Genomic DNA, 22968 nt, shown 5'->3' on the forward strand with positions numbered 1-22968 from the left:
ACAGTAAGTTAGAGAGCCTAGGACTGGGATTCCCTCTTGCCTTTGAAAAAAAAGAGTCCAAAACAGAAGCGTACAAAACTGACGTTGATAGCAAACATGGTTGGTAAATTAGAATTGTGTTTACTGTTATCCGTTGCGATGGGAACTTTTGGCTTGTCTGTATTGACGTTATTTGAGCTGGTGTTCTTTCTTTACAACTCTGAAAACAGAACAGTCGAAAGACTTCAACGGAAAGGTCAGTTTTATCATAGACCCTCCACAATCCACTGTACAATGTAATATAACACGTCCATGGTTTTATCTACAGGTGCTCGGCATGGGATCTAAAGTGCTTAGTCAGTCGCTGACACCACTCACTAATGTTTTAGTGGAGTTGACGACTATATCGGCGACTGACTAAGTATATCTTTTTTTAGCCCCTGTTTATTATTCCATAAGCGTATATACCGAGCGCCTGTGGTTTTATCTACCTTTACAAAAAATGATCTGCTTGAATGTACGCCTTACATGTGTACAAGAATACTACATGATATATACATTTTTTATGTTTGTTTCATGTATACATCAAACCTACATGTTGAGTATTTCAGTTACTCCAAACAGTAAATGTACATCAAAATTACATGAAACCTGTACGTTTGAAGTATACTTGAACACCATATATTGCATTTATATAAACCCAAGCACAAAATCTATGTATACATTAAATATACATGAAGGAATTGGCCAAATCACTAAAAGACCAAGCCAAGAAGAATGATAAATTTGCTATGCGTTGGTATTATCATACATTGATCCTACATTTATACATTGTATGACCACATATTCAAGGATATCTGTAATCAAATATGGAAAATGTTTTTTTTAATTTGTTTGACTTACCGGGGTATTATGTTATGATATCTTGTGTTCTTGTTTCTGTGATTTCTGAGTGAATGCGCAATATGGCAGTGACAAAAGTCACAGCAGTTAAGAAATATTTCTTAGGCAATCAAATGAACTAAAAAAAACCAAGTTACCAGTTAAGTGGTGGCTAGAATATCTATCATATATTAGCTAATAATGTTTATTATAATAACTTTGTAGGCTTAACAGATGGAGGCAAAGCCCTGTTTCAAGATGTCTTGCTGCTTGTGTTGTTTGTCTTACAACACACACTAATGGCAAAATCTGTTTTAAAACAACTTTATAAAAAGTGTGGTGGAGTTGCCTTGCCCTTGGAAAGATGCATTTATGTCATTTGTAGTTGTTGTGCTTTGCAGGTTAGTGCTATATTTATGTAGAATTCAAATATGATTTTGTTTAGACCATGTGCATGTTTCTTTGACATGTGTGTCAACATGATGGTAACTGATTTACAGCATGTCAGCTGCTCTACTGTCACATGCTAGTCATTACTATTACAAAATGTTAGCACATATGTATTTAGTCATTCATGGTACATGTATGATATAAACTAATTATTGTTCCTACATGTAGATCAACATTGTCCAATTTACTATAGACAGGGCTAGATATTAAAAGTACTTTAATATTCAGCGCTTGATAAATCATAATCTCATGTGTATTTGCTTCTATTAAAAGTATGAATCATTTATTTATTCATGCATTCATTTATTCATTAATTCATTGTATTGATTCAAACAATCATAATAATAATAATAATCAAATTTTATTGCATCCTTAGAAATTACAATATTTTTTTTGGTAAAAGCAATAAATATATCCATACACAACACAATTACAATACAATATAAATAGATATGTTAAAGTTTTCTGTACTCCATGGCTTTAAGTAGATAGGTCCCCATACATTTAATTGCCTTGGAGTCCTTGTTGCTCATCAAAAATATAAAATTACTCAATTTATCTCCTGCATTAGTTAATGTAATATCTGTGAGCAATTCATGTCTAATATATTTGTACCGATCACATTCTAAAAGGAAGTGAACTTCATCTTCTATTTTATTTTGGGAACACAAATTACAAATTCTTTTTTCAATGGGAGTTTTTGGCTGTGTGTGCCTTCCTTTTTCAATAGCCAAACAATGGTTACTTGTTCGGAAGCGTGACATGCAGACTTGATGTTTTTTCGGAAGACAATTTAAGTAAAATTGAAACTCAAAATTATAAGTGTTTTTGAATTTTGCATATGTTCTTAGTTTTGTGTTTTCTTGATTGACATTCTGTTTCCAAAATGTAATATAGTTTTCTTTTAAAGTTTTATCAATGTTCTTCATATTCAAATCTGTTTTACTAGTTTGGATTCTTGAGTCAATAACTAAATTCTGAACCGATGAACACCATGGTAAATTGAATTTCATTTGTTCATAATATGCTTGTTTTGTAAGACATTTATCTGGAAGCCCTTGTATGCGTAACCAATACTTGATAAGGTTTTTCTTGGTGTCTATTAGTAATGGGAAACAGCCCAACTCTGCCCTACAAGCTAAATTTGCACCAAATTTATTTAGGCCAAGAATATTTCTACAGAATTTCAAATGTAGTTTTTCACTTGTAGTTTTGTCCCATTTGTTTTCATCCAAAACTTCAATTCCCCAAATTTCTGAACCATAAATGAGTACCGGAAGAATACATGTTCTGAACAGATAGATAAATGTTTTACAGTTGCATTCAGGTGGAATGTGTCTTAACATTGCATATAAGGCTCTGTTGGCTTTATCTACCATGTTTTGTCTGGCTTCAGTAAATTTCCCATTGGACTGCATTGTAATACCTAAGTAATTGTAGGAGTTAACACAGTTGATATGATTTCCAAGATATAGGAATTTATCATGTGTTTTTAAACCTCTTTTTCTGAAAATAAAAATTTTTGTTTTTGTTAAATTGACACTAAGTTTCCAATTAGAACAATAGTCTGATAAAATATCTAATGCTTTTTGAAGACCAGTGTTTGTTGTGGAAAGTAAAACTAGGTCATCTGCATAGAAGAGTGAGCTAATTTTAGTGTCATTTAGTGAAACATGGTCTATTGAACTATCCTGTAATACCGGATTCGGCTGATACCCCGCCCATCCTAAACCCCGTCCATGGGCGATGTTTCAAATAGTGGGCGATGTTTTGGTCCACACATTGCCTGACTGAACCAACAAACATTTTTACAGACCCCAATTTTCCTGTCCGACATCTTGTATTGAGCGCGCTATTTCAAATATGACGCTAAAATAATTCACTGTGAAGCCGAAAAGCATTAAAAACTTCAATAAAACCAATGCTGTATACGAATTGTTGTAGCGTATTATTACACTCGAATAAAGTCTACGCTTGAAAAGATGTTATTTACGAAGTTTAAAATATCCAAGCCTTCCTGGTTCGAGCCTCTTGGTTGTTATCAGTAATGTTTAATCTTTGTCTGTATCGCATTCCAGACAAAATGTCGGTAAACAAGAAATGGGCGAACTAAAATGTCTCCTGCGTTTCACATGCGACATGATTATTAAACAACACAGAGTTAAGCGGTCATGTACATTCTATAAAGCTAACCTTGTACACATAATAGAGGGACTGTGCCCCCAGTTAGCTCTTCGCGTTCATGGTATTTGTGAGAGTTGAAAGATTTTTTGAACACATGACAAGTAACTATATTGATTTACGTACGTTACGTCATGTACGTTCTATAAAGCTAACCTTGTACACATAATCTTGTACTGACGTGTTTTTTCTCCAAAAAAGACGTTCTCTTTCAGTTAACCCCCAGTTAGCTCTTCTCGTTCATGGTATTTGTGGTATTTGTGGTATTTGCTTCGCCGCGAGAGGCGCCCTTTCCTAAAACTTAGTCAGACCAGAGGTCTGGCAAGCGAGACTAGACTTTGACTTGCTTTTCCTTCTTAGTGCATGTTCTTGTTCACGTAAAATGCGACCTCTCACCAATGTATTAAAACACTTTGAATTTATACTTTGCATGATTATATTTGGTCAACGCATTTTTTCTAGACCATTTCTATCAACGCAGGGTTATTTTTTTAGACAAGATGGGCCTCGTAATATCTGCCAAAAGATCGCCCGCGATCTTTTGGTCCACATTTTTCTAAAAAAAAATCGAATCCTCCATAAGATCGCCCAGGGCGGGGTATCAGCCGAATCCGGTACATCATTTAAGTCATTAATATAGATGTTAAAAAGCATAGGGCTGATTACACAGCCTTGTTTTACTCCCTTAGTTGTCTCAAAAACAGAAGAAGTCTTGTTTCCAAGTCCAATCATGCTAAAAAATGTGTACATGCACTCGGACACATTTACAATATACATGCATGAAATGGATGCAATGATCATTATCCCAAAACAACAACTACCGGTAATACATGTAAAGACCACATGATAACAAAACAAGAGATGCTCCATGACAATTGCCTTTGCTTTGCTTCAGCATTGATTGATATAATAATTTTAATTATATTTCTTTAGTTATTTTTATGACAGTAAGATGTCTATTGTCAAAATGATAACATTCTGGTTACAAAGTGAATGCATTTTCAGGGCTTGAACTTTGGAGCTGGAAGGGCACTCATTTTTAAGGCCAAAATGTATAAAATGGCCAGGCTAAAGGACACCAAGGCATTGGGCATCAAGCCAGTTGTCTTCAATGTGTTCATGGAATTCAAGCCCTGCTTTTTTCTTTACATTACTTTCTAGGAACTTTGAGATAAAGTTAGAATGCATCTGTTTGAATGGCGTTTGGTCATTTAGCATGACCTCTGTTCATTCATTCATTCATTCATTCTCTTGCGCACACACGCACGCATGCACGCACACACGCACGCACTCACTCACGCACTCACGCACTCACTCACTCACTCACTCACTCACTCACGCACTCACTCACTCACTCACTCACTCACTCACTCACTCACTCACTCACTCACTCACTCACTAGATTTTGGATTGTTTTTCAGTTTATGATGACACATTGGCTACCCGTTGCAGCAGCTGGTCCTCTTTGGAGAAGTACTTCCAGTTTACTTTTTGTATGTGTTCACTGCATTGGATGGATTGCTATTGTTGGCACTGTTCTCATTGTAGACTACAGTGAATTCCTAGGACTTAAACAGGTCAGTACTGTCAGTCTTTTAAATAAGACATTTGTTGCACTAAATCCCTAATGAGATCAGCATTAATTTTTACCATGCAGATCAAATGGCCATCATATTTTTATGACACAACTTTAGAAAAAAATATGAAAGAAAAATCAGCTCTTAGTTACCAGTTTAAAAAAAAATTATCATTTGCACAAAGTCAGATCATTAAGTTTATGGTATTACTACTCTCCTGTACACATGTGTGATAATGGTGTGTAAACACCATGTTGCAACCTCAAATTAGTCTGATTATTAAATAAAGCAATAAAGCATCATGTATATTAATTAATCCTTTTAAATTTCTCCCAGACTCAGACAGTAAGTGAAGGCAGGGTGGTAGTAGGGATCACGTAACTTGGACGGATAGCTAAATAATAATTTGAGTTTGAATCAGAAACAAACTTCCATGCTGTCTACATAACTTTTAGTTCCACACATGCAAGGCTAAACATTCAGGGAGGCAGTGAAGCAGTTGCCTAGATATGCTTCAATTAAATACCTTTATGCTCTTCAAAATATGTTTTAACCTTCAAATATTGTTTCCTCACGTATAGCCTATATATCCTACCATTGTATTATATTATATATGTATTTCTTTACAACCACAAAGATTATCTTGGCTTACTATAACAGTGATTAAACAAATTATAAACCAAAATACTGCAGTTCATAGTCCTTTAAAATTGATTTTTACACAAGCGATTGAATGGACAAGAATGAAGGATTGTTTCTAGTCCTGAGATTTTGCGGTGTATTTCTTAAATTTACATTGTTTTGCAAGAAAACCAAAACAAAAGTTGTTCGCCTTTCAACAGATTTTTCAAAAACAATTTTTTTTTGGCACGGTACATGTACATGTTATGGGTTGGAAGGAATGGATGAAGGAATGAGTATCCAACAAACTGCTGAACCTATACATAGAAAATATATATTATATTTTACAAGGAGGAGTTGGGTTTTTGTGGTAGCAACAATAGTCTTTTCTGGCCACCACAAAAAGTAACATATTCTCAGGATCATCACATGGAAATTGTATTTTGATCAACCCTCACTTTACTTCTTTATCTCACAGGTTTACTACTACCTGATTGGTCAAGAGTCACCCATTTCCAAGAAATCTCCATCACTGCAAAGATTGTACAGTCACATGAGACATCCGCTATTCACAGGACTGACATTGATTCTCTGGTGCCAACCTGTCATGTCATTTGACCGCTTGCTACTTGCCGTAGTCTGGACGTTGTATCTAGCATTGGGCCACAATCTTGATATACGTGACTACCAGTATTTGAAAGAGCAATTACAAGTAAAGCATCAGAATTTGATGTACCACAAATCATTCCAAACTCTATAAAAAGAAAATATTAAATCATAGACTTTTTTTATTTTTATAGTTATTTATTGCCCTTTAAAATGCCAGTCAGTCTTTTTACTGTATTCATTGATATGTGTCCTATCTGGTGTACACATCTTATGTAATATACACAAAATTCCATCAATTTTGAATATGCAAGACTTAGTTCAAATTGTATTCATGAGCAGTGTGAATTGTACATGTGATTTTTTTACAGTAACAATGACATTGATCTTGTTTATGTAGGAACTAACTCTTGTGCTTGCTGAGGCTAGACTTCCCGACTGACATTTTTAGAATCAAGAAATAAAACTTGATTTCCTTATTTCTGAATTAAAAGCCTATTGTTCTGCAATATTCAAAATGAATACCAGAATGACATAGAAGCTCTGTTTCTATGGAAACATTAAGATACACAAAACTTCAGGGATGTTTTTCTAGTCAATGCAATCTCCACATGTATGTATTCCTAATGTTGTAAAATTAATTGCAACATTTGCACAATGTCCTTATGAGAATAGAATTTATTTTGGTAATGAAGAAATATGCATGGTCGAAATAAATTTACCAATTTCACTCTTATATTTTAATTATATTTATACCACTTTTGGTCATGTGACCCACTTATAATTGATTATTGTAAATCAGAAAATGCATCTTGGCTAAGACTTTGGTGGTTTGGCCAAATTGCAATGTCTGCAATTAACGAGCAGATAATGTTCTTCCTCAACTACTGAAAAAGTTGGCCAATTAAAGAAGTGGTTGAACCCACAATATGAATCACATCAGGTAGAGCCTGTAATATGCTATTGCAATTACTGATGGATGGTCCTGGGAAAAGGGGGCCTTAGAAAGGTCATCTTAAACAAAATGTATATTAATCTATGTTCAGGGTTGTGCAAGAAACAATGCAACTAATTAAACAATTTTATCATATTTTTTTTCATTGTATAAGTTCAAAAGTGTAGATTTACAAATATAAACCTACTTGGTCAGGATCACGTAAATTCAACAAGTGTTTTCTAGTATAGTATTTGTGTCAAGCACAGAAAAGGCTTTATATAAAGTTCTACACCTTTTACTTTTCTAAATGTTATTGTTGTGCTATGTTCTTCTGGGAAAACACCACATATATTACAGGTTTTTGCCACAGTTTGACTGTTTTAAAAATCTGATTGGCAAAGTGATTTCACATCAATAATATACAGGGTAGAAAATAGTCCACACAACAGAGACAAGATTGGGTGTAGTACTATATCATCAATTAGAAGCAAGCTTATTTAGAAATTATGGATGTTCTGTGTTTTAGAATGGATGAACCTCATACATGTACGTCTATGGTATTAATTCCAAATCTGCAATCTGTGCTTTAGATATATGCATATTGTACTGTAAATGTAAATTTTCATTTCAATATTTGTTTTAATTATTTAAAGACACAGTATTTGATGAGAATGCTGAATACAACGGATTATGATTGATCATGATCTTGTACACTAGCACACAGCTGTGTATTCATTCACACGCTGTTTTTTTCTTTGTATGTACAAAAACAATCGCTGTACATGTATATTATTATTGAACGAATACTATGCATTGTCCTGCAAGATAATCATTTTTAGTTTACAATAAGTCATAAGTTGGTCATCAATATGCAGTGTCAACAAAATTGCAAAATATTCATCTATTCATGGAAAAACAATGAATTAATCTCTGCTACAAATTTTTTTTTTGCTTACTCACAAAATATGGCAAACATTACTTGTATTATGTTGTTGCTATTGGTTTTTTTTTTTTTGTATTTTCATTTTTATATACTGTAATCTGAATAAAATGTATAGGTATCATATTTTTTTAGCTTTAATGGATATATCACTGTAAGCTTTTTCAGATCAATTGTATGGTTAAAATAATTATAATTTGGACATAACTTGAAACTGTTTTATTTACTTTGACCTTTGAATCCTTTGATGTATTTTTGAAACTTATATTTTTGTACTTGCACGTTTGTCATTTTTGAAAACTAACTTTGCGCACTCAAAATTATAAAAATCATTTCGTTCTGTTACTATAGCGACATTATGTGCGCACATTTGATTCACATGCCCTTGCAATATTGTATATAATTATCAATTTTCATGTTTGGGGTGGACATTATAAACTTATATCACAGGAATTTGATAACTACTATAGATTGTTTACTAATTCTATTTAGTAATGGCAACTAAGCAATGCTGAGACACATCCCGGAAATCACGTGATCATGCCAACGACTGCAGCGATCGGCTGTCCACGTGTTTACTCTGCCACGCCTTAGAGTTTATGATAGAGTTTGTAGGACTTTGTAAAGACGAGAAGGAGAGAAGCGGCGAGGCGTTACCTCAGTTCTGCATGTTCTATTGGCAGAGCTAAGATCCAAAGCCCGTCGCCATATCATCTCTTTGTTATCAACTCAGGAAAGCATATACTAGTGATAAACTATAAGATACCATGACATAAACCCCCCACCCGCTAATGAGTCATCTTCTCAACATTAAACCAATCATGTCACCTTTGGGTGTGTCATTCTAAATTATCGAAGAACTTGTTATTGGGATATAACCTTACAACTTTTTGGTTACCCAAGATCTGCGTTAGATCATGGACGTACTAGAGACTAGTACGTCCATGGTTAGATCTAGTCGACCAATTAAAGCTCGCCTGGGTAAACACTGGCTTCAACTACCATTTTTTTGTTTTGTTTGTCTTTTCTTAACGAAAACTCGGACAAAAATTATGTACTTGACACTTTCTTTAGTATCATGGATCTCGTTATAGCGGATCTAGCACCTCGGATTTTTTACGCATCGCATGTAGATTTGAAAATAATAAAAATATGAAAAACGACAATTTAGCTCTTCAACCTGCTTCTCTACCCTAAGATCTACAATCAGGGTCTGGTGTAGCTGTGGAATCATAGCCCTATGTTGCCGACCGCATTATTTACGTGACTGACTCTGGCCGGCCCATAGGGCTATGGGGCCTTGTGCGACTGAATACCGGTTAAAATCCACATGCCAAATTTGGTCGTCGCGAAAATCACATTTTAAGACCTTCGAAAGTACTCACTATGTTTATTTACTTCCAAACAATGACCAGAACCTATTTGCGCTGTGAAATGATGACGGTGGTCATAAAAAATTGACTTTATTTACCGTACACCGAGTCGCAGAAAAATAACAAGACGAAAGACGCCATTTTGTATTCCAGAGTTTATAGCAAATTACGCGAGACCTATAATTTTGTACCACGTGACCGAAATCAGTAGATAAATTGCGTTTATGCAACTAGTTTCTATTATTAAACAAAAATCATAAAATTATAAATACTGTATGTGATTGCTTTATTGGAACAATTAGAATAACGGGAAGAGTGAGTTTTATTCTTCCACCACTGTATCAAATGACCGCCAAACGAGATTACATTTATTCTGTGCTAGGGAGTGTGGGATGTCAATGGCTGCCGTTTTTCTCGTAATTTGCTTGGTTTCCGCGGTAATTGTAAAATATCACAAATTATTGCTTATTTATAAACACAAATTGCAAACAAAAGTTTGTATGTTATTCATCCAGCAATTAATTCACAATAAAGGTACGTCACACCATAGTAATCGAAAGCAAAAGCGATTTAATTTACGTATGCCAGATTTCTGTTTTTAAACTGTGATAGATCCCGTAGCTCTATGTTCGACTTACAACTACAAAATTAAAAAAAAGACGTCCAAATGAAATTGTTAGGGCGAAATTCGATTGTAGGTCGCACCAAAGAGCTACGGAACCGCAGCTAGGTCTGGTGCAACGTCACATTGTCCGACGATCACGGGATCAGGCCGGGAACAAGTTTCTTTAATATTTACTAGCTCTTACGTTATTTCCTGATACGTGACTTTATATCCGCCGATACAAGCGTAAACACACCGTTCCGTAGCCTTGTATATTTAACCAAAGACACCGTACTCGTGTCTTTGATTTAACACGCTATTTTATTTATTCACGCTTTGCGTAGTTCATACATCGGAAATACTGTTTCAGGTATCTCCACCTACTATTCAGACCAGATTGTGTTTTATTATGTATCGCTTTAATCATTTTTGATCATGTTAAACACTTGATAATGCGTGTTCATAAAAACAGTATGATATATATCGAAAAATAATATTTAAAAATAATGAATGCAATAAGGAAAACGCTATTGTGCGTGTGCTTCCAATTCCCTTTACGTAAGTACGCGTACGCGCGCATTTGGATGGGGGTCTAAGTTTTCATGTAATAGTGAATTGAAAAGTTGGCGGTTATACACGGAAATATCAATTTATCAGTATGTTGGACACATCTTACCGTGGAATGTTGAAATTCAAATCTAACCATATCGAATTTATTTTATCTTATAGTAGCAGTACCAACCATAATACACAGTAACTGTTTGTTTGTTTTTATGTTGGACTATTATATTCCCGTAAAATGATTTGTCCCATGCACGGTTGTTAACGTCAAATTGTTTTAGTGTAGCGGTACGTTATTTCGTTGACATGGTAGACAGACTGGACCTAGATATGTCATATTAATTCTTAGATACGGGTATGTATAATGTCCCGTATTATACTATGGAACGGAGAGGTACATCCACAAAACTGGAGAAATCAGCTGTCAGATTACATTATGTTTTTCCCAAGTTGAATGGCCTCTCGCTGCATCGATATATTTATTCAAACATTATTTAAGATGTTCATCAAACCGATGGCGCCGTAACTTTTACCGAGAATGCTGATTATTTGAGACTTTTTTCTATTGTATTTAGTGTTTCTAGTAGAATAGTAATGCTAATTGAAATGTATAAGTGTACAATTCATTTTGACGTCCCCATAAACTACTGATTTGATATTACCCTGAATTCGACTGAACATTTTTTATCCGTTTAATTGGTGTCGGGATAACATTGTATTCGCCGTTGTTTTGACGCAACAATCAATCGAAATATGGATGTTTGGATAAATTAAACCTTTATGTATGTCCAAAATGCGGAACCGCTTTTGAAGTGCAACACACGATTATGAATATTAGACAATTTCAAAACAATCCAACAGGGCGCGCGAGATGTATTTCAAAAATTTACAGCAAGTCTCAGAAGTACAGAATGAAAAATAAAATCTATAAAAAATACCAGGTTGAAGAATATTAGTTGCTCTTTCAAATTTCGCCAAAGCCTTACCTATATGTTACCTATATCTGCAGAATAAATCAAGAAAACTACACAAATTTACTCCATTTACGAATAATTAACGGTTTGCCCGAACGCAAGGCACAGTAGGAGGCGTGACCTGCTCAGCATTTGTCAACAATCAATCACAAGACTGGTTACGAACCACATCGAGGTCACGACTCGGTTAGCCTTGCTCAACTGGTCTTGTGATTGTTTGTTGACAAGTGCTGAAATGGCCACGCCTCCAACTGTGCCGTGCGTTCGGGCAAACCGGTATTTTTATAGCTTTTATTTTTCATTCTGTTCGTCTGCTTTTTCCAGTTTAAAAAAATATGAGCTGGCTGGAATCTTCATCCCTTGCCTATTTCTTACACTAGATACCAGCCGATACCCTCCCCCCCCCCCCAGTTCATAGGGAGTGCCTACAGTTGACCATAGTTCCTGGGCTCCCTGTGATTAAACGAACAGCTAATAAAATTCGACTTCATTCATCGTTTTTGCGTGAACAATCCCTTGTATACGAACACCTCATTACACGAAGAAAATAGAACACTTGCGCTTGTATATTTGAAAGCGAAATCGCCATCCAACTAAAGTATGGCGATCCCCTACTGTTATATAGATTCACCAAGAGTGGGCGTGACCACAGGACGGCGCCAGCGAGATTCGAAAGCCAACCGTTCAGTCAAAACCAAAGCAGTTATCCAATTCGCTAGCGAGTTTGCAAATTGGCTGCCCCAATACTTCTAAGACTTGCTGTAAAGAACGTTTCACTCTTTTGGTATATACACCAGCATAACTGTGCCAAGTAGTTAAACTGCCCATGTCGATCTTTCTCAGTCTACCGTGAGCGTACAAGCAGCTCTCTGCGACTTGTGGATTGGTGCTAAATTTACTAATATTCATTTATTGTAAGATGCAATTGGTCTTAATCTCAAAGGAATTCAATGGGGAGTGAACAAGAATCCAATTTACCAAGTGAAATTGAGGTTAATTTTCTCTTATAAGTCATCTTAAAGGTCGGCAGTCGTCGCGCTGCGCATGTGCGACATTTGTGTTGATAAACTTTGTTTTTCCCACAATCCAATGCGCTCTTCTAATATAAATCACAAGTATGAGGTTCGACCAGGATGCGACTTGCACTAATTACCGCTGGTGATTCCTTCGATACATTCCAATCACCTGAAAATTCCTAATTAAAGCTCTGTAACGTCTCAGTTTGTTCTCGTTGAACTGCGCAACAGCCAAAGTGGCCATCTTTGTTTATATGAGACCCATATATCTTGCGCATGCTTGGCGCGACGACTACCGCCCTTTAATAAGCTGGAAAGGATTCATATAATGCTGAAAACCAAACGTCCATATAATGATCAAATAATGGCGAAAAGATAAAAATGATTATATATTAGTAACACAATTAAATTGACCATATAATGATGAAAAATTGAAAAAAATAATGATCAAAACGCCTGTCAAAGGGAGGTATGTCTCACAGAGCAAGTCGCGCTCAGTTACGCATTTGTTCTCGTCCGGTGTCTGACGACTGGCCGATCTCACTCAGTTGGAGAAGCCGGTGTTTTTCACTTGAACAATAAATACATTGGTATTATTGGCCCAGCTGACAGTATCATTTGCAGTCTGCGAGTCGTCAATCCCAATGTCATTTTGGGCGTTCACCCAACAACACATTCGCTTCAGCACCTTTTTGTACGATTTCCGGAACTGTTTATTAAGTATACCGTAGAGGACGCTGTTTAAGCTGCTATTGCCATGGGCCAGAATAATGACACAAGAATGTACTATAGCAGGGAGGCGGTCTTTGTAGTCGACGAGAACGATTATGGCATATGGCCCCCAACAGACGAGAAACACGACAAAGATGGTGAACAGTGTCTTTATGAGTTGCATGTCTGTTTTCTTAAATTTTTTCGTGGAGTCAGCGGCGCTCGACGCCATTCTCTCCATGACTCGTTTTTTCTGACGTCGAACGAATATATAGACGCTTGTATAGGACAGTGCCACCACGACGATAGGAAAGCAAATCGCCATCAAGATGAAGAAAATAGTATAACCGTAGTCTGCTGTTCGGTCGTAGGTACACACCATGCTTTTGGAGTCATAGGCATGGCCACCCCATCCCAAGAAATTCGGTAGGTCCATTAGTACACAAGCAATCCACAAACACGCCACCATTATCAAAGTATTCTGTTTATTATAGAGATGCTTATATAGATCGTTATAGCAAATATAAATGAAACGGTTGACGCTAATCCCCATGATACTCCAGAGCGAGCAGGTGCAGCTGACCATGCATATCGCCCCGACGATGTCACACAGGGGGACGTTTTCCAAAAAGAAACGCTGCGTGCGGATGATGCCGATGACGTTGAAAGTATTGACGACTAAAGTGACTGTCATGTCGGCGACGGCCAGGTTGATAATGAACACATTGCCGGCGGTGAACAGGTTGCCCCGAAGTAACACGGCGGAAATAACCAGAAAATTGCCGAAGTTGCCGACAACCATCATGCCGATTTGCACGACAAGATACAGTATGAGAAAGGGGCTAAAGTAGTCTGCCTCCCCGCGGTGACCATCCTCTTTCCACGTGAGCGTCAAATTCAACGTAGAGTTGAGATTACCACTGTTGTTTACCTCCATGATCCCTTGCAAGATGTAGACGGCGGAGAGTTATACGTCGTTGTGGCAGTAAACTGAAAGTAGAATGAAATCACGTGATCAATACACGACATGCGGTACGTAGGACATAAAATCACACAATACTTCGCATTAAAAATGTACCGCTTTGATATATTTTTGTCTACGAACAATAAAACTCTATTTAATTATATTTTATTTAATATGGAAAGCATTATTTGTTAATATTCATTCTAAAATTGTTAGCACAGAAAAACACGCAATCTACTAGTATTTCATTTTGTATTGTCTAAAATTGACAACAGCAGAGAGACGCGATCGACTACTACACATATCGATGCAATTTTTGTGATCAATGTGTTGTTGTGTACGCGTGAACTGAATTACGTGTTATCGACACAGATGTCATTACACGTGTTATTGATCTGTTATCCATATTCCACTTTCTTAAAAGGTTTGGATATTCTGGGAGATATTTTTATAGATGAAAACATTCCAGCCACTCACTATAAAATTTGAAAAGATGTAAGACCGCTCAATAACTTGTTGTTGGCAGTGTGTTGCGACCATGTCCCAGTGCTAAAGCTCATATCAAGTTAGTTTTGCTGATCCTGTAAACTAATATGCTGCCAGCCAGCATCAATTATTTCTCTACACAATTGATATCATCTGAAAACTTTAAAAACTTGGAGGAAAAATTTCTTATACAGTATTTTTATATGAATGTTTCAATTCCAAATTTAATGTCATTGTTACTGATTCCCCTGTTTAGTTTGTATGTTCCTTGATTGTCAGCTCATCACATCGTAGTCACGAACATTTGGGCAGAGTAAATCATGTACGTGACAGTTTATTCATTAGAATTCCAACAAATGTAATTGCATTATAGGTTCTTTTTTTAAAGGTTGTAATTGTATTCTCGTTTCTTTTAAAGGAAATAATTGACACGTTTTTATCACTGATTTCTTTCGTGTACATTTTGAATAGTTTGATATATTCTAAGTACTTAATGTGTTCACAATTGCCAAAAGTCTTCCGTAAATGATCACGGCTCTCGAAGTAATTCGAAATAAATAAGATAAATGAATATACAAATCAGCATAACGGCATGTTGGAATTCTTGAATACAATTGCCATTCGTCATCACAAAAGTTGACAAAGCGGGTGTCATGCCCTCGTATATGCAATTAGATGGAGAATATATGTCGCCATGTGAGGACACAACATGTCAGAAAAAGTAAAGAACACGTTTACAGTACGTATACTGTCATTTCGCGGTTTCACATTCAATTCAATCATCACCCGTGACAGTATCCTCGTTAGCAATCTTACATAAAAACCTTTCATCCTCAGTTATCACGCACTGGTTCTATAATTATAACTTTTGAGGTCGTTTCCACATGTAACACGTTATTAATTCAATTGAAAGTTCCAAAGTCTCATTCATATAATTCTGTTTCGAGTTTGCAATGAAATTTCAAATAAACCAAACAGTAAATGAATGAAACATAAAGTACCCACTTCCAAATTGTTCTTGTTTGTGAAAAAGTAAAATCAGTATTGTCAATAATCTATGCGAAACTTTTATACATTCTCAAGCGTATGAACAAACGAAACGAAAATAAAATATCGTTAGCTTAGATTCAGTCTAAGCTACACCGGTATTCACACCGGTATTCACATCCCATAATGGAATGCATGCCAAATCCAGACTCGGAGTACTGTTGTGTCGAATACTTCTCAGTGAATATTCATAGAAAGTTTGCTAAACGAAGAGTAAAGCGTTCTAACATACATCGGGGCCGTATGCGTACGTAGTTTTCATCTATGATTATAACCATCACAATGTGTTTAAAAGGAAATATTTCAGTGTCTGACCCGATGTAGCATTGAATTAGGGTAAACTTAAATGCATTGTTGTTACCTATATGACTGATATGCATAATGGTGACGATGGAGTATAAATTGCATTGCCTTTAATGAAATGAGGGTTGGATAAAATAGTAATTCTCCAGGTTGTGTTTAACGCAAAGATATTCTCGATAAATCATTAAACATATCACTATAACTATAGCAATGCGCATATTTTCAAGAAGCCGGGGTGTTGGACAACAAGAATGAATTTATTTGCTTGGGGAATAAATTGATTATGGAACAAACCAAACCTTACAGAAGATTCGCGTTTGTTTTCTCGATTGGAGAGGTTGTTGTGTGTTGTGAATTGTATATTACAAAGCATCGTGTGTTATGTTGCTGTATTTGTATAACAGTTCAACAATAACAAATTTAATACCCCGAAAAGCGCCAAATTTACGGCCAAAGAGCGCCCTTAATATCGATCTTTTTAGTCAAGTTTTTAACAGGCTGCAGAATTTCCTCACCCGAAATCCAGCTGTGTACCCTCGGGTTCAATGCACACTTCGTTTGCTCGATATCATTTTTCTGGAATATCATTCGATATCAAACTTGTGGAAATGTTGGTAATATAGGATGAATGAACAACCAGAAGCGGTTGCTACAAAGTTCCTTTCTGCAAGTAAATTAAGTATGCAACATTATCAGCAACAGAGAACTGAAAACGGACAATCACAGCAAAAGATTGTGAGTGTAACGACAATATGACTTTACCCGACAAATCAAATAACTCACAACAAATTCCCACACAAATAAAATAACTACCCCTTATTGAGAGTAAATTAAAGCGCATGAATATCTCATAATTTTCAATCATGTTTTGTTTTGTCGATTATATTGGACACAAAATAGTCAGTTTGTTAATGCTCATCGAGTCAATGCTAATATTACTGATTGCTGATACCGTGTTTTGCAGAGGCTGACAAATTGCGTACCATGTGAAAACTGTGTCATTCAGTTAAGTGAATAAACATTGCGAATTGACTACGTAGCGAATTAATAACGGATGAGGATTTCGGCAATTTAATGTCGAACAGTGAATGACGTGTCTCTATATATGAAAAGCACGTGGCGTTTTATAGTGTTTTATGTCAGATGTGTATTGCCAAACTAATAGATACAATGTGGCTCTCCTCCACAATCTATGATTGATATCGTCAGACTGTCAAGTTATCACGTGACTGTGACAGTTAGCGGACGTTACTCGTGACTGTGTTCGGCATATCAGTCATTAAATACAACATTTGCATTTCTTCAATGGAACGATCGGTAGGCCAGACACACCGTAACCGTCGCAAACCTATAGATTCACAGTTATGTTACTATAATACCAGAAGTTCTATGATATGCATTACAAAAATATTTTAAAACTATATATGACGATAACCCGTGTGATACATATACATAAACACCAAATTAAACATGACTTGATCATGTTTTTGAGAAGTGCTCATTTGCATATAAGTAGTGGAAATACCATTTATATCAATTTAGCCAAACTTACCCAAGTATAAGTATTCAAATCTTAGTACGCGATTATAATTGTGTGCATGTTTTTGTTTCTGTATAAACGTATGGCATAATGTTTACGGAACTTGATGGACAAAGCTATGTCAACCAATGCTTAAACCGAATAGATGATTGGCAACGGGAATGTTCTTCTTCTACTTATATAGATAATAACAGTTAGGGGGAATGCAGTGCTTTGGTCATCATTACTATGTCACAGTGTGATTTTTTTTATTATTATTGAATTATCCACGTTGTATAGTGCCTGGTTGTACATTGTAAGACGGAAAATTAATACATTTTGGTTTATGTACGACGAATTGACACGAAAAAACGCCGCGTGACAATTGTTGATTCGTGTACTGTTGTCAGTTTTACGAGACTGGCCACATTGAAACAACTGATTTAAAATCTTTTATTTGTGACCCAAATAATGCTATAACGGATCGTCGAGTTTTGTTGCTAGTACTGCCTGTGGTTTACGTTTACTCACTGCGTATAGTGTAAACCGTTTTTATTTCGCTAGAGACAAATTTCCGCGAATATAAAATTCACGAACAAGCAAAAATCACGAAATTATGTAGCACTAAAAAAATGTCTTCACGAATACCATGACATTGTCAAACCACGATCATTTCTAGCAGCGAAAATTAAGTCGTTTATTATTTACAAACGCATGAACCCAGAAACAAAGAAATAATGAAGATCAATAATTTCACACTGATAAATAGAGCAAAGGATGGGAATGAGTATAAATACAATAAAAACTAGATTTTGCCCATAAAATGTCGTGCGTATAGTATAATTGTGCTTTTTAATAACTTGCGAACGTGATATTAGAGGGTGACATGATTGAGTGTGTACATGTGCATATTAAAGATGCATAATAATGTACTAACTCTATTATATACGGTGCCGGGGTCAAACTGTTCACAGGATGATATATTTTTGTATTTAGTTTCCATATTATACGCAAATGCAGTGTAATTTATTTAATGCTAAGTAAGTTGGTTTATAGCCTGAACATAAATACATAAAGCTATAATTCAATCATTTGATGTATCGATTTAGTACGTCTTAGTCTTGTAATAGTATATGTTCGATTTAGGATGTCCAGTTAAAATGTTCTAAAGCGAACAACAATAAAGTAAAGGTCGTCACAGCTTTGTGAACATGGATCGAACCGGAATTCTATTGTCATCATCAACAATAGTTAATGGACTTAAGCAAAAATCTGATGAAAGTAAAAAACGTGTCGCAATGATTGTAAAAGCATGTCTGTGATTGATATCTCTTGAAGCTACAAATCGGCTTGTTCGCAATTATAGAATAAAATAAATCCTAGAAAAACCGTCAATGCACTTAATGTTCGCTAATACTATTGATCTGAATGAATGTGTGTTAATTTTAACAATAATATTGTGGCGAGCAGAACCCAAATTACAAAATACAAAAAAACAAACATTAAAGCATGTCACAAGCTATAAACGAAATGTTACGATTAACACATTCACATCTAAGTAGCTCTGTATAGGATACTTATTTAAGTTTATTAAAAAGTATAATGGTTACAAAACAAACCGTATCGAAACGTTTTGTATCTCAGTACATTCTTTATATTCTCTCAGTATATTACCCCCGCTTTAAAACTAATTTAAATCAAATCTTATAACTTCTTGTTCATAATCCTGCATCTTCATGGCCGAATTATAAATTAAATATCATTTGAACACTGCTCTGTCATACAAAATGTCATAACATATTTCGCGTCCGTATTTATAACTAATTAGTACGTGCTGTTTTAGTGTGACTTTCTATACCTTTTTTATTAATTTCCGTCAAGCCACGTTCATTTCCGACTTTTTTCTATGAAGTCACTGTTTGAAGTCGACTGAATTGTATACACGTTAATGGGCATTCTATATTATCTACAGAGAAAACAGCGAATTTAATAATCCCTAGCGCGCTAAATGTTTCCGGATAAATATAATTACATGCACTGCTTTAAAATATACATTAATTTAAGACGTATTATCCAGGTCTGTGTTATTGTGTACATTTTGTGTGAAGTGAAGTCGAATGAGAAGTTAAGTTGATCGACGGCTTAATACTGTAACAATACATTTCGTTTAGTTTACCCGATAACGGGAGCGACATGGCATCGTACAGGAAATATGCCCCATACAATTGACAGCTGTTGGAGTTCTCGTGGTTTGTCTTGTGTTATATAGTTAATAACGTTTGTATATATAATGAGAGTATATAACATTCAAAAGTAAATCACGGGAATGCGAACATATTTGTGAGTATGTTTACTTGTGGTAGAGCTCCAAAGTTTCAAGCGAAAACTGTACACACATAAAAACTAAAAAAAAAAAACATTAGTTCGATCTGTCACTATTGTATATAAAAAGTTGTTGTTTAATAACACAAGTCACAAATCAACGCATTACACAATATATGTTTTCTTAGAAGCGGGAGAATAATTTGTTCTTTCACTAAAATTCAACTACATGTACTGAAAATTCCTGCGTCTATAACAGCGGTAATCAATGGTTGAGACAGCACAGCACAATGACAGAGCAACACGCGCATGGGTCTATGAAACAAATGATTTGTGATGGAATAATGGCCTGTCAAATGCGTCAAATTAGGAATGAACTGGAAATCAAATATATTGATTCAACTTGTCTTGACAGTGAATTGCGTACATTGTAGCCGAAAATTCTGTGGCCTTCTGTAGCATTGACGTGTTAAGACATTTAGCCAAGACATGACCTAATCCCATGGCTGGCATGATTATGCGAGTTACATAGCATATTTGCGCAGTATCAAGTAACTCATCACATATATGATAAATATCTGTGTGTTTTTTAGACACAGTGCGCATAATGATTAATTGCACTTAAGGTAATTACAACCAAACTTTTAAAATTACTAATTCATAACAACGAGTCATAATTTCAAAGGTATTGTATAAATATGTCCAGTCAAAAAACATCACGAAGATGAAATATTTAAAGAGTGTTAACTTGTAAGACTGAGAACATGGAACATGTGGCACAACGACTGAATTAATTTGGAATTGTTATCACTTAAAAGTACCGATAATTATAGTTATGACATATCCATATAGTAATCGGTTAAAGAACTGTGATAATTTTCGTTACATTTATAGAATAATTTAGTACTGAAATAATTAGACGTTCCATTAATTCGTTCTGGAAAGACTGATTCTAAAGCAAAACGAAAGAATACGATGGGAGAATGATAAAACGTACAAAATTAATAACGACATTATTGCCAAAATTATTATTTTATATATAATGAAAACACAGACAAAGTAAATGCCACGCGAATAATCTTTCTTTACAAAAAAAATAAATAAATGGAAATAAACAAACTATCTCTTACCTTTTGTCTTGGGAGAGTACGCCCAATAGACCTCTTGGTTGTAACTGCTAGCTTTCTATTTTTATGATTGCCATAACATGATCCCATCATTCCTTGTGCCGCATGGTTGTTGGTTGCCATAGTAACGATAATGATACCATTGTTGGGTGTTACATCAAAAACAGTCTGTTGCGTCACTGTTTTACTAATGAAAAAAATATCGGCAATATGTAGATGCCTTAATGGAATATTGAATTTTGTCGCTTTTCGCTAATATTGATCATTGATTAGATAAGCAGTACGTTCGTAATGCGCCACTATATTAAGAATGCAAACATGTCGCAAAATGTAAAGAAATAATATATAAATGAAGTATTGAATTGAGGGTAATGAATTTAAAGAATAAATTAAAGCTGCAGAACAGCTTTGACGCAACTTACCTAACTCAACTAACATTTCGGATGAAGTGTAGGTAGCATTTGCGAAAGCCTTTGAAGAACACTGAATAACAGATCAATTTTAACTCGATTTTTTATTGCCACTTTAAACGCCAAATAATTGATTCCCTGAGTTGTATTATAATGCTGCTCCTTGCACACTTTGCTTTTAAGTGCGAGTGCGACCATTGTTAACTTACTGTAAACAGTAAACCATGCACATTAAATAAGAAAATAGGAATACATAATAGACTGATATTTTGATATCTTTTGTCAGACATCGCCCCAAATAGTCCTATACAGAAGTTATAACTTATTCAATTCTTATTGCCGTAATGGCACACTGTAAATCGTGGGAGCACTTTCACGTGTTTCATTGAATTGGAAGCACATTGTTTAAATTAAAGAAAGTGCATGTGCATTATAAAAATATGTTTTAGTATTTTCGAAAAAAAAAGAATTTGCACAGTAATTAACACAATTTGATGGAATTAAATTAAGGGCATTGTAAATACCCAAATATGCTCTTTTTCAAAATACAACAGCGGAGCTAAAAGTGTCATTAAAGTGCTTAATGATTAGACATTTATAAATTAATGCAATCAATTTTATCCAGCAGTACTAAGAAAATTGAGTGAAAAGATATGACACATTAAGTAAAGTCCATCAAAAGCACGTATTGAAAAGTGCTTATTATCACAACACTTTTAAAAGTGTTTTTCACTAGACACACATTTTGTGTTTATGACCACGACACGTGGAATAGGTCGCAACAGAGGATACGTTTTACTGACGTGCTTACTATCATAACAATTCGACAAGTGATTTAATAAGACACAGACATTGAAAAAGGATTTCATTAGACACACAATTTCAAAAGTATTTCCCCGAAAACACACACTCAAGTCACATTATCAGCACCCGAAACACATTTTGGAAAGTGTTATTGAGCATTTTTGGTGGAAACATTTTACATAATGTTTTATCCGCAGAAGCATTCCCAAGTGGTTTTATCATATCCACTTTTCATATTTATGCAGATTATAAACACATTTTTAAGGGACTAGCTTTAAATGTTTTACCCCAAAACAGTAAAAATAATATACTCGTATATCTTTTGCGATTTTAAAACGAAACACTTCATGTGTTTAATTTTAAAACACTTAAATTGATTTCAATGTGAGGATAAAAATGTGTCAAATGTTAATACACAGTGCATAATTGCATGTTTATCATTTCGATGGATATAATTCTATTATCGAGTTAGTCAAAGTGTGATAGGTATTTTTGATGGTTAAAAACCTTTCACTTAGGTAACCGGGATTCGGTCGTTTCCACGCTAGGCTGACAAAAGACACACACAAGCTTC

The 22968-nt window shown here is 35.2% G+C and overlaps 2 protein-coding genes across 2 annotated transcripts; one reads left to right on the forward strand and one right to left on the reverse strand.

Moving 5' to 3' along the window:
- Positions 1-51: 51 nt before the first annotated feature.
- Positions 52-7032, forward strand: LOC102806292 (nurim-like). The gene is made up of 4 exons (XM_085507509.1): positions 52-235; positions 1087-1262; positions 4914-5069; positions 6169-7032. Exons 1-4 carry the CDS (start codon positions 97-99, stop codon positions 6448-6450), a joined length of 753 nt encoding a protein of 250 aa, XP_085363635.1. The 5' UTR covers positions 52-96; the 3' UTR covers positions 6451-7032.
- Positions 7033-13245: 6213 nt separating this feature from the next.
- Positions 13246-14349, reverse strand: LOC100377933 (melatonin receptor type 1B-like). The gene has a single exon (XM_002737047.2). It carries the CDS (start codon positions 14347-14349, stop codon positions 13246-13248), a length of 1104 nt encoding a protein of 367 aa, XP_002737093.1.
- Between the last annotated feature and the right edge of the window lie 8619 nt (positions 14350-22968).

This window comes from Saccoglossus kowalevskii, chromosome 1 (genome assembly GCF_978046115.1).
Source record: "Saccoglossus kowalevskii chromosome 1, keSacKowa6.1, whole genome shotgun sequence".
Taxonomy (NCBI): Eukaryota; Metazoa; Hemichordata; class Enteropneusta; family Harrimaniidae; genus Saccoglossus; species Saccoglossus kowalevskii.

What these genes read in the sequence shown, in the direction of transcription:
- LOC102806292 (XM_085507509.1), top strand. Translation starts at nt 97, where the DNA reads ATGGTTGGTAAATTAGAATTGTGTTTACTGTTATCCGTTGCGATGGGA. An exon ending in CGAAAGACTTCAACGGAAAG is followed by an intron (nt 236 to 1,086) that starts GTCAGTTTTATC and finishes ATAACTTTGTAG; the next exon opens with GCTTAACAGATGGAGGCAAA. An exon ending in GTAGTTGTTGTGCTTTGCAG is followed by an intron (nt 1,263 to 4,913) that starts GTTAGTGCTATA and finishes ATTGTTTTTCAG; the next exon opens with TTTATGATGACACATTGGCT.
- LOC100377933 (XM_002737047.2), bottom strand. Translation starts at nt 14,349, where the DNA reads ATGGAGGTAAACAACAGTGGTAATCTCAACTCTACGTTGAATTTGACG.